At 40.7% G+C, this 12,686-nt stretch overlaps 1 protein-coding gene across 4 annotated transcripts in view; it reads right to left on the bottom strand.

The window, feature by feature from the left end:
* Positions 1–12,686, bottom strand: part of NPHP1 (nephrocystin 1) — an 81,441-nt gene that overhangs the window by 27,285 nt on the left and 41,470 nt on the right. For all 4 annotated transcript variants that reach the window (XM_081100891.1, XM_081100890.1, XM_081100892.1 and 1 more), the window contains 2 exons: positions 7,324–7,434; positions 4,722–4,804 (listed from right to left, as the gene is read on the bottom strand). In XM_081100891.1, the coding sequence (XP_080957017.1) occupies positions 4,722–4,804; positions 7,324–7,434 (194 nt within the window). The remainder of the gene's footprint in view (positions 1–4,721; positions 4,805–7,323; positions 7,435–12,686) is intronic.

The raw sequence follows: 12,686 nt of genomic DNA, 5'->3' as shown, positions 1-12,686 counted from the left end.
TTCAGAGGCCTCTGGCCTCCACCTCATTTAAAAAAATAAACAGCTGTGACTTTAGGAAAGATTGAATAGACACACCATTCCTTCCTACCAAGTACAACTAAAACCCTGAACATTAATAAAAACAAAACCCCCAAAATCATAAGAAGCCTGGGCTTCTGCATCTACAGGGGGTAGGAGGGCCAGGGTAATAAAGTGCCCCGTCTCCTTCTGCCTGGTGACATCAGAGGACTAGCACAGTCAGGACTTCTACCTCTGTCCTGTGGTAAGGAGGTTCCATCCACCCTGGGGTGTTAGCAGAGGTGGAGGGGGCAGCATTACATGAATTAAACATTTGAGGTTAGAGACTATGATAATTCCCCATTCTAAAATTGGGGGAAACTGTGGCTTGGAGACTTACAGTTACAAGGCACAGCAGGACTAGAGCCCTGAATTTTATGGGATCTTCATCATCTTCTTCCTGACTGCCCACCTGTATCTCTCTGTGAATTTCCTGTCTATATCCTAGACTTAGATTTACGGTATGTGTGTGTGTGCCCATTTTAAGGTTAGATTTCTATGTGTGTGCCCATTTTAAAATGTAATTGTCTTTGCCCTGTCAGTGTGTTCAGAGGTTAGAGCGTCAGCCCCACACCAAAGGGTCACAGTTTCCCACTCAAGGGCATGTAGCTGGGTTGCAGGTTCATCCCCCAGCCCCAACTGGGGCATGTGCAGAAGTCAACCAACCGATGTATCTCTCTCACATCAATGCTTTTCTCTCTCTCTCTCTCTCTCTCTCTCTCTCTCTCTCTCTCTCTCTCCTCTCTCCTCTCTCCTCTCTCCTCTCTCCCCTCCCTCCCTTCCACTTTCTCTAAAAATCAATGGGGGAAAAAATATCCTCAGGTGAGGATTAAGAAAAGAAAAAGAAAAAGAAAATAATACAATAATGAATAAATAATGCAAGAATAAATTGTTTTGCATATGCAACACTATAAACCTACCTTTCCCCATCCTGTATTATAAATATTTGCTACCAGTTTGCCATTTGGTCTTTTTTTTTTTTTGCCATTTAATCACTTTCATTATTCAATTACAGCTGACATACAGTATTATATTAGTTTCAGGTGCACACACACCCCCACCCCAGTGATTAGACATTATACAACTTCCTAATTGATCATCCCAATATATCTCATACCCATCTGACAACATACATAGTTATTAGAATTTTACTGACTACATTTCCTATGCTGTACTTTACATCCCCATGACTACTCTGTAACAACCAATTTGTACTCCTTAATCCCTTCATCTTTTTCACCCATCCCTTGATCTCTCCTCCCATCTGGCAACCATGAGTGTTCCCTGCAACTATGAGTTTCTTTCTCTTCCACTTGTTCATTGATTTTGTTTTTTAGATTCAATTGTTGATAAGTATGTATTTATTGCCATTTTATTATTCATATTTTTTATCTTTTTTTCTTCTTCTTTTCTTAAAGAAAACCCTTTAATATTTCATACAATACTGGTTTGGTGGTGTTAACTCCAACCTTTAGCTTTCTCTTGTCTGTGACGCTTTTTATATGACTTTCGATTCTAAATAATAGCTTTGCTGGGTAATCTTGTTGTAGGAACTTGCTTTTCATCACTTTGAATATTTCTTGCCACTCCCTTCTGGCCCCCAAAGTTTCTGTTGGGAAATCAGCCAACAGTGGTATGGGTTCTCCCTTGTAGGTAACAAACTATTTTTCTCTTGCTGCTTTTAAGATTCTCTCTTTGTCCCTAACCTTTGTCATTTTAATTATGATGTGTCTTGGTGTGGGGCTCTCTGGGTTAATCTTGTTTGGGACACTGTGCTTCTTGGGCTTGTATGTCTATTTCTTTCACCAGGTAAGGGAAATTTTCTGTCATTATTTTTCCAAATAGGTTTTCAACTTCTCTTCTCCTTACAGCACCCCATGATGCAAATGTTGGTACACTTGAAATTGTCCCAGAGGCTTCTTACACTCTTCATATTTGTTTATTCTTTTTTCTTTTTGCTGTTCTGATTGGCTATGTTTTGCTTCCTTATACTATTCCAAATCACTGACTTGATTCTCGGCTTCCTCTACTCTATTGTTGAGTTCCTGTAAATTATTCTTCATTTCAGTTAGTATATCCTTCATTACTGACTGGTCCTATTTTATGGCTTCTAAGTCCTTTTTCATGCTGTTTAAGTTCCCACTAAGTTTTTTGAGCATCCTTATAACCATTATTTTCTGTTAGTTTGTTTGCTTGCCTCCATTTCATTTCATTCTTTTTCTGGAGATACCATCTATTCTTTCATATGGGGCCTATTTCTTTGTCTCCACATCTTGGCTGCTTCCCTGTGTTTGTTTCTGTGTATTAGGTAGAGCTGCTATGTCTCATGGCATTGGTAAAGTGGCTTTGTGTAGTAGGTGTCCTGTAGGGCCCAGGTGCAAAGCCTCCCCAGTCACCCGAGCGGGAAGCTCCAGGTGCACCTCTGTGCATACTGTATGCACTGTCCTGCTGTAGTTAAGCCTCGATTGCTGTTGGCATCACTAGGAGGGATTGATCCTCAGGCCAACTGACTGCAAAGACTGGCGGCGACTACAATAGAGGAGTTGCTATGCAGGAGCTAACACAATAAAGCAGGAGTTGCTTAAGTGGGGCTTTGGTGCTCACTGAGTCCACCCCTTGAGTGTGTCACTCATGGAGGTGGTAGGGTTATAATTGGCATGGTCTGAAGCTGCCTGCTGGGTGCACTGGCTCTGGGGCTTCCCAGGAGGTGCAAGGTCAGCCACCACTTGTGCTCTGCCTGGCACCACCCAACACAAGCTATGGATCTGCAGATGGCTGCTACTTGTGTTGGGCTTAAAAGTCCCCAGGAGAGCCCTGACCAGTCTGTCTCAGTGAATAGAGCATTGGCCTGCAGACTGAAGGGTCCCAGGTTCAATTCCAGTCAAGGGCATGTACCTTGGTTGCAGGCACATTCCCAGTGGGGGGTGTGCAGGAAGCAGCTGATCGATGTTTCTCTCATTGATGTTTCTAACTCTATCCCTCTCCCTTCCTCTCTGTATAAAATCAATAAAATATATATATTTTTTAAAAGTCCCCAGGAGAGGCCAAGCTGCAAACCAAGACCAGCTGCCACTAGTGCCAGGCTTGGGACCACTTAGCAAGAGGTATGAGACACAAGGCCAGATGCTGCCTGTCTGCAATTTGTGAACTGTTGAGAGACTTTAGGAAAATCTACAGCAGGAGCCAAGAAGGCAGTTTGTGTAAAAAAAAAACACAAACACCCCACCGGAAATGGCTTGGGTGGGCCCACAAGTTGGGTGTGGGGTAGTCTCAGGGAATCACCAGGGTGATGTGAACAGTGTTAACCAGGTTGATGGAGACTCAGGTATGGCACCTGCCTGACAGCTCCTTGGGGGTCGGGGGTTTTGGAAAAGGAACAATGGCTTCTGCCAGCACTTTTGTCTGGCAGAAAGCTGCCCCTCTATTTCTTGCCCTGATGATAAACAATTCAGTTCCATCCCATACATCTATGATGGCTTTCCAGCTGCTGCCCCAGTGTTAGAACTCACAGAGAGCAAGTCTAAGTAAGTCCATGCACAGACTCTTTAAGAGGAACTGCCTGGGCCCTAACTGGTTTGGCTCAGTAGATAGAGTGTCAGCCTGTGGACTGAAGGGTCCAGGGTTCAATTCCAGTCAGGGGCATATGCCCAGGTTGCGGGCTCGATCCCCAGTAGGGGGCATGTAGGAGGCAGCCGATCAATGATTCTCTCTCATCATTGATGTTTCCATCTCTCTCTCCCTCTCCCTTCCTCTCTGAAATCAATAAAAATATTATATATAATACATATGTGTGTATATATATATATATATATATATATGTAAAAGAGGAACTGCCTGGGACTCCAGCAGCCTATGTCTCACTCAGCCACACTCTCCACTAGTTTTTACAGCCAGAAGTAATGGGGACTTCTCTTCTGGCACTGGAACCTGGGCTTTGGGGCCTGGTGTGGGGCTGGGACCTCCTCTCCTCAGGGGGGACCTCAGCAGCCAACATATCCCTCCCAAATTATATCCAGCAAACATAGGGTGTGGGACCAGCCTATTCTGCATCTCCATCCCTCCTACAAGTCTCAATACGGTTTCTTCCTTAAGTCCCTGATTGTAGGACTTCCATTAAGCCAGATGTTAAGTGGTTCTGAATGATGGTTGTTCTGTAGTTTAGTTATAATGTTGATGTGGTTGTGGGAAGAGGAGTGTGCCATGTTTACCTACACCACCATCTTGACCAGAAACCCACCTTTTGGTCTTAAGTATTAAATTTGCTTATTGTGGCTGCCATAACAAGTTCAATGTCCCACCTACAGAAGAAATGCAGAATCACAGAGGCCCTGGGGACCCTGGACTTAGCTCTCCCTCGTTTTGGAGGGAACTGAGCTGTTTCAGCACTGTGAAAAGTACTAATCCCACACAAAATTACTGAAGAACATTCTCGGCAGACAGTTTGTACAAATATCTTTTAAAATCCCTTTTCTATATGTCACTTCCCCTCCCTAGCACGAGACTTACATGCTGTTTTCACACCCTACCTGAAGGAACATAAAAGCAAGATTCAAAGCCTTCTCCCCATAAGCTATTGAAATGCTAACAGAGCATACATTTGGCAAATCTGAGGTATCTAGATTCTAAAACTGATCCACAAAGTTACCTGTTTAGAAGGAACTTACTTTGCTGGAATAGGAATTCCATTGGCATCAAAAAGTTTAAGAAACACCCAGCCACAGCTTAGTTCACCTCTTTCACCAGTTGACTAGGAAATAAAAACATAGATGAAACAATGTCTGAAACAGTCAAATTTATTTATTTATTTATTATTTTTTAAAATATATTTTTATTGATTTCAGAGAGGAAGAGAGAGTGAGAATGAGAGATAGAAACATCAATGATAAGACAGAATCATTGACTGGCTGCCTTGAGCCTGAAACCCAGGCATGTGCCCTTCACAGGAATCAAACCCTGGACCCTCCAGTCCGCAGACCAATGCTCTATCCACTGAACCAAACCAGCTAGGGCTGAAGCACATACCAGGTCCTTTTAAAGGTACAAAATTATTATTCACTTTAGAGTAAAAACTCTTCACAAGAAAATAAAGTGAAGCACAGAAGATCCATTGGTTTGAGCATTGTCCCAATACACCAATATTGTAGGTTTGATCCTCAGTCAGGGCACATACAAGAATCAACCAATGAATGAATAAATAAGTAGAAGAAATCAATGTTTCTCTCTCTCTCTCTCTCTCTCTCTCTCTCTCTCTCTCTCTCTCTCTCTCTCTCTCTCTCCTTCCCTCTCTCCCTCTCCCCCCACCTGACTGATGAGGTGGCAGCTGGTCCTCGAGTCCCCTGAGTGACAGGTGATGGGATGAGCTCAAATCACATTGACAGCACCTGAGGTCAGGAAGCCTTGTCTCCCTTGCAGATAAATGAACAAGTTAAATCGTTCAAGGGTCTTTCCTGCTCAGAACTTTGCCCAACTGTTAACTGTCAGAGGCCACTGGAGGACACTGGGGCCCACTCGGGGACCTGCTCCACTCCAGTCCTATCAACACTACACAGATGGATGGATTTGCCTTAAGAAATTAAAGGACGGTGTAAGACCACTGATGTAAGAACAGTGGGCTCTCTGGGTTATCATGATGCCCAGTATATATACTACACCTTTCAAGCTATTAGACTATAGAGACATAAAACTACTATCACAAACCCACACCCACTGGTTCAATAGTTTAAATGATGTTAAACTAATCCAAGTACCTGGTATTCCCTTTAAAAAGGTCCCTTAATTTGAACCCACATTCACGAGGCTAAGTGCCCTCTGCCTCTAGGACAGGGAGAAACTGCTGTGCTGGAACGCCACCAGCATCTACCACTTTCTGCAAAGTCCCATCCTTCCCACATCGTCATTCTTCAAAAGCACTGGACTTCACTCAAGCTATAACTGTAAACAAATACACTCTTATCTATTTGTTTATTTTTAATTTTTTTCCTGCCCAATATTTTTCCCTTTTCTTCGCTACTATGATAACCTCACTTTTTTTCAAGGAGGGAAGGGCAATATGCCCAGCTAAAATATACTTTCTTTTCAGCGAGGCGTGGCCATATGTCCCTCCTAGCTATTGAGATACAGATGAAAATTTTGAGCAGAGCCTCAGGAAATTATTTATGGGAATAGATTGCTTTGTTGTTGCTGTTTTTCACCTTCTAACCTCATAGTAATATTTAGGACTATAGGTAATAGCTGTGGAATTGTGGCATTCTTCATTTATATTATCTGCCAGATAACCCTTAGAACTTGAGATATGACTGTTACCACTGTTTAGTTTCAGCATATACCCTATTTGAGGTTGTTTTGCTTCTTTGAAAGAGGGGTTTTTTTTTCTTTCGGTCACAAATCACTACACAGTAGTAAGGTTTTCTGGTGTTGCACAGAATACATCACATTTTTTTTTTCTTTTCATCTTCCCACCCGCCACCCCTGGCAACCACCAATCTGTTCTCTGTTATCTATGAGCCTGTTTGTATATTTTTAGATTCCATGTATAAGCGAAATCATATGGTATCTGCCTTTCTCTGGCTTATTTCACTTAGCATAATGCCCTCAAGGATCATCTATGTTGTTGCAAATGTCAAGGTTTCATTCTTTTTTATGGCTGAGTAATATTCTGTTGTATATATGTATCAAATCTTCTTTATCCAATAGTCTATTTATGGGCACTTAGGTTGCTTCCATATCTTGGCTATTGTAAATAATGTTGGAATAAATACAGGGATACATACATCTTTTCGAAATAGTGTTTTGGATTTTTTTAGATTAAATACCCAGAAGTGAAACTGCTGGGTTATATGGTAATTCTATTTTTAATTTTTTGAGGACCCTTCATAATGTTTTACATAGTGGCTACACTAATTTACATTACCACCAACAGTGCATGAGCGTTCCCTTTTCTCCACATCCTCACCACCATTTTTTGATAGTACCATTATCAATTATCTTTTTGATAATACCATTCTGACAGTGGGAGATGATATCTCACTATGGTTCTGATTTGCATTTCCCCAGTGATTTGTGATGTTGAGCATCTTTTACACTTTAATTTTAAGTGTTACTGAATAAGCAGCTCTATATATAAAATTAAAATCACTGCCATTCCCATTCCTCAAGGATTAAAATTCTATAACAAATCTCTCAATTATTTTACTTGTAAATACAAGCTTTTAAAAATCTTCCCTTTCAACTGATACATGAGAAAGCCTTATTTGTTAACTGACATACATTACGAATATAAGAAATTCCAAGTTCAAATAATATTCCGAGATCGGGAGATGCAGAATTGGACCTGATAAAACAATCACCATCAAGCAAGCACGGCAAGGTCCCAGTAACCTGAAACAATAAGAAAACTAAAGTCACCAACAGAAATTCAAACTGGGGGGAGTGTTCAGCTCCATTCACCTGTAAATGCTTCATGGCCTTGTAGCACAGTAAAGGTCTCTTACAGGAAACAAAAAGCAGATGCACTGGACTCATCTGAACCAATGATTTGAAATGCAAAACTTTCACTTTGTGTTAAAGGGAAATAACTTTACATTCACTTACCCTTTCCTTAGAGAGGCTAAGTAAAACAAGTACTACACCTACACGCCCAGGGTGTGATGGATGTCATTTGCACATATAAGATCTTTATACTGGCCACAGTTCCTTATGAACAGAGCTAAAATTAAAGACTTCATACTCACATTGGCATGTGAGCCCTGTGAATTTCCCTTTGCTCATTCTCCTCCCTCTCCTGGGGCAACCACATCCCTCTTTCCTGCCAATAAAACCCCACCATCCTTCAAGGTCTAGTTCTCCCTCCTCTGTGCTTCCACAGCACAGGAGGCCCATAACTGCTACATTCTGCCATTGAGACAGTTCTAACAGTACCCACCCCATAGGGTGCTCTAAGGATTCCATGAGATAATGCACATGGTTAGAGCTCCATAAACACAGGTGTTTAATTATGTGTGCATAGGTTTCTTCCCTAACACCATGTAAGTTCCCTCAATACCTAGGAAGAGTGCCTTGTACCTCACAGATGCTTAATTTCATTCAACATACTTATCCTTCTAAACAGTTTACCTCTATGTCTGAGAAAACATTAGAAAACTCTACTCCAAACTCTTCACATACACAGACACGCCATAACAGGACTATGAAGTGTTGTGCCAAAATACCAGCAGGAGGGAGCTTAGGAGATCGCAGGGCCTTTCAGGAGTTGTACTCCAGACACGTGTGCACACACAGCACACAGTGTGCGGGTGCCTCTGTCCTGCTTTAAGGTCTTTTGATGCCATAAGAGGAAGTTAATGAAGGTTCTTAGGGTGCAGGGACACACGGGAACTAGTGTGGCAGGGAAGTAAATACTAAAGCAATGAAAACGTGAGGGAAGAAAAAAAATTAAGTGAAATAAACTACATGATCCTAAATATGGTTACATATTCATGTACATATATTTAAAGAGAGAGAACGAAGAAAGGAGCCCTGACAGCTGTCAGCTGGGAGCTGGGTTGGCCCCACAGCTAGGCCATGGCTTCTCCTACTGAATGTAAGCCATTCCACAGAACACCAGCTTTAGAACAGACTTCTCTGTGACTAGGATGGAGCAAGACAGAGACAGGACCACTTTATAATCATGTCTCAACACAGACTAAAAAAAAAAAAAAACATAAAAGAAATGATCAAACATGGCACTCTCCCAGCTAACGTCAGTGACTGCGTTCCCTACCAAATAGTTTTATTTTATTTTTTTTCCTTTATTGAGTAAGATATTACAAATGTGTCCTTATCCCCCCAATGTCCCCTCATCCCCCCAATCCTGCCCTCACCTTCACCCCCTGTTGTTCACAGCCATCACTTATGCTTATATGCATGCATACAAGTCCTTTGGTTGGTCTCTCCCCCTCACCCCTCCCCTCCCCTGCTTCCCCTCCGAGTTTTGAGCATCTGATCAATGCTTCTCTGTCTCTACATCTGTTTTTGTTCATCGGTTTACGTTGTTCATTATAACCCACAAATGAGTGAGAGTATGTGGTAGTTATCTTTCTCTGACTGACTTATTTCACTTAGCATAATGCTCTCCAGCTCCATCCATGCTGTTGCAAATGGTAGGAGTTCCTTCCTTTTTACAGCAGCATAGTATTCCATTGTGTAGATGTGCCAAAGTTTTTTAATCCATTCATCTGCTGATGGGCACTTAGGCTGATTCCAAATCTTAGCTATTGTAAATTGTGCTGCTATGAACATAGGGATGCATATATCCTTTCTGATTGGTGTTTCTGGTTTCTTGGGATATATTCCTAGAAGTGGGTCAAATGGAAGTTCCATTTTCAGTTTTTTGAGGAAACTCCATACTGTTCTCCACAGTGCTGCACCAGTTTGCATTCCCACCAGCAGTGAATGAGGGTTCCTCTTTCTCCGCATCCTCGCCAGCATTTGTCATTTGTTCATTTGTTGATGATAGCCATTCTGACAGGTGTGAGATGGTACCTCATTGTCGTTTTGATTTGCATCTCTCGGATGATTAGTGACTTTGAGCATGTTCTCATATGTTTCTCAGCCTTATGTATGTCCTCTTTCAAAAAGTGTCTATTTAGGTCCGTTGCCCATTTTTTGATTGGGTTGTTTATCTTCCTTTTGTTAAGTTGTATGAGTTCCCTATAAATGTTGGAGATTAAACCTTTATTGGATATATCATTGGCAAATATGTTCTCCCATGCAGTGGGTTTTCTTGTTGTCTTGTTAATGGTTTCTTTTGCTGTGCAGAAGCTTTTTATTTTGATATAGTCCCATTTGTTTATTTTCCCTTTAGTTTCCATTGCCCTAGGAGCTGTGTCAGTGAAGAAATTCCTTCGGCATATATCTGAGATTTTGCTACCTGTGGATTCCTCTAAAAATCTTATGGTTCCCTGTCTTACGTTTAAGTCCTTTATCCATTTTGAGTTTATTTTTGTGTACGGTATAAGTTGGTGGTCTACTTTCATTTTTTTGCATGTGTCTGACCACATTTCCCAGCACCATTTATTGAAGAGACTATCTTGACTCCATTGTATGTTCTTGCCTCCTTTGTCAAGTATTAATTGAGCATAGTGGTTTGGGTCGATTTCCGGGTTCTCTATTCTGTTCCAATGGTCTATATGTCTGTTCTTGTGCCAGTACCAGGCAGTTTTGAGAACAGTGGCTTTGTAATACAGCTTGATATCTGGTATTGAGATCCCTCCTACTTTGTTCTTCTTTCTCAGGATCGCAGCACCTATTTGGGTTTTTTTTTTTTATTCCAGATGAATTTTTGGAGAGTTCGTTCTAGGTCTGTGAAATATGCTGTTGGTATTTCAATGGGGAGTGCATTAAATCTATAGATTGCTTTGGGTAGTATGGACATTTTGATGCTGTTGATTCTACCAATCCATGAACACGGTATGTTCTTCCATCTGTTTATGTCTTCCTCTATCTCTTTTTTCAATGTCCTGTAGTTTTCTGGGTAGAGGTCTTTTACCTCCTTGGTTAAGTTTAACCCTAAATATTTTAATTTTTTGGTACAATGGTAAATGGGATAGTTTTTTTTAATTTCTCTTTCTGTAAGTTCACTGTTGGCATATAAAAATGCCATAGATTTCTTGGCGTTAATTTTGTATCCTGCTACATTGCCAAATTCGTTTATTACGTCTAATAATTTTTTGATGGAGTCTTCAGGGTTTTCTAAGTACAGTATCATGTCATCTGCAAATAATGCCAATTTTACTTCTTCTTTTCCAATCTTGATGCCTTTTATTTCTTCTTCTTATCGCTTTGGCTAGCACTTCCAGTACTATGTTGAACAGGAGTGGTGAAAGTGGGCATCCCTGTCTTGTTCCTGTTCTTAAGGGAAATGGTTTTAGTTTTTGCCCATTGAGTATGATGTTGGCTGTAGGTTTTTCATATAAGGCTTTTATTATGTTGAGGTATGATCCCTCTATTCCCACTTTGCTGAGCGTTTTTATCAGAAAAGGGTGTTGGACTTTGTCAAATGCCTTTTCTGCATCAATCGATATGATTATGTGGTTTTTGTCTCTCAACTTGTTTATGTGATGTTATCACGTTTATTGATTTGCGGATATTGTACCAGCCTTGCATTCCTGGAATAAATCCCACCTGGTCATGGTGTATGATCTTTCTAATGTAATGCTGAATCCGGTTTGCTAGAATTTTGTTGAGGATTTTAGCATCTATGTTCATCAGGGATATTGGCCTATAATTCTCTTTCTTTGTGGTGTCTTTATCTGGTTTTGGGATTAGGGTATGCTGGCGTCGCTTCATAGAAAGAGCTTGGAAGTGTGCCACCCTCTTAAATTTTTTGGAATAGTCTGAGAAGGGTTGGCTTTAGTTCTTCTTTGAATGTTGGGTAAAACTCCCCTGTGAAGCCATCTGGTCCAGGGCTTTTGTTTGCTGGAAGCTTTTTGATTACTGTTTCAATTTCATCAGTAGTTACTGGACTATTCAGGTTTTTTTATTCTTCCTAGTTGAGTTTTGGAAGCTTGTATTTTTCTAGGAATGTGTCCATTTCATTGAGGTTGTCCAGTTTGTTGGAGTAGAGTTGTTCATAGTATTTTTTGACAATCCTCTGTATATCAGTAGGGTCAGTTGTTACTTCACCTCTTTCATTTGTGATTTTGTTTATTTGGGTCCTCTCTCTTTTTGTTTCTTGGTGAGCCTGGCTAGAGGTTCATCAATCTTGTTAATCCTTTCAAAGAACCAGCTCTTGGTTTCATTGATCTTTTGTATTGTTTTTTTGGTCTCTATGTTGTTTATTTCTGCTCTGATCTTTATTATTTCCTTCCATCTGGATACTGTGGGCTTTTCTTGTTGTTCTGTTTCTAACTCTTTGAGTTGTAGGGTTAGATCATTTTTTGCCAGTTTTTCTTGTTTTCTGAGGTAGGCCTGTAGAGCTATGAACTTGCCTCTCAGGGCTGCTTTCATTGTGTCCCATTGATTTTGGACTGTTGTGTTTTCATTGTCAATTTTTTCCAGGATGCTTTTTATTTCTTCTTTGATCTCTCTGGTAACCCAGTCATTGCTTAATAGCATGCTATTTAGCCTCCAAGTGTTTGATTTCTTTTCAATGCTTTTATTGTTGTTGATTTCTAATTTTATGCCATTGTGATCTGAGAAGATGCTTGTTACGATTTCTATTCTCTTGAATTTGAAGAGACTTTGCCTGTGTCCTAATATATAGTCTATCTTTGAAAATGTCCCATGTGCACTGGAGAAGAATGTATATTCTGTATCTTTGGGGTAGAATATTCTGAAGATGTCAATTAAGTCCATCTGATCTAGTGAGTCATTTAGGATTGCTGCTTCTTTGGTGATTTTTTGTTTAGAGGATTTATCCAGTGGTGTCAGTGGGGTATTAAAGTCTCCTACTATGACTGTATTGCTATCGCTCTCTCCCTTGATATCTCCCAGAAGCGGTTTTATGTATTTGGGTGCTCTTGTATTGGGTGCATGTATGTTTACCAGAGTTATATCTTCCTGTTGAATTGCTCCCTTTAGTATTATGTAGTGGCCTTCCTTATCTCTTGTTATGGCCTTTACTTTGAGGTCTATTTCGTCAGATATAAGTA

This window comes from Myotis nattereri, assembly GCF_964212035.1.
Source record: "Myotis nattereri genome assembly, chromosome: 10".
Lineage (NCBI taxonomy): Eukaryota > Metazoa > Chordata > Mammalia > Chiroptera > Vespertilionidae > Myotis > Myotis nattereri.
The sequence above is the reverse complement of the archived record's forward strand: the minus strand, read 5'-3'. Positions and strand labels throughout refer to the sequence as shown.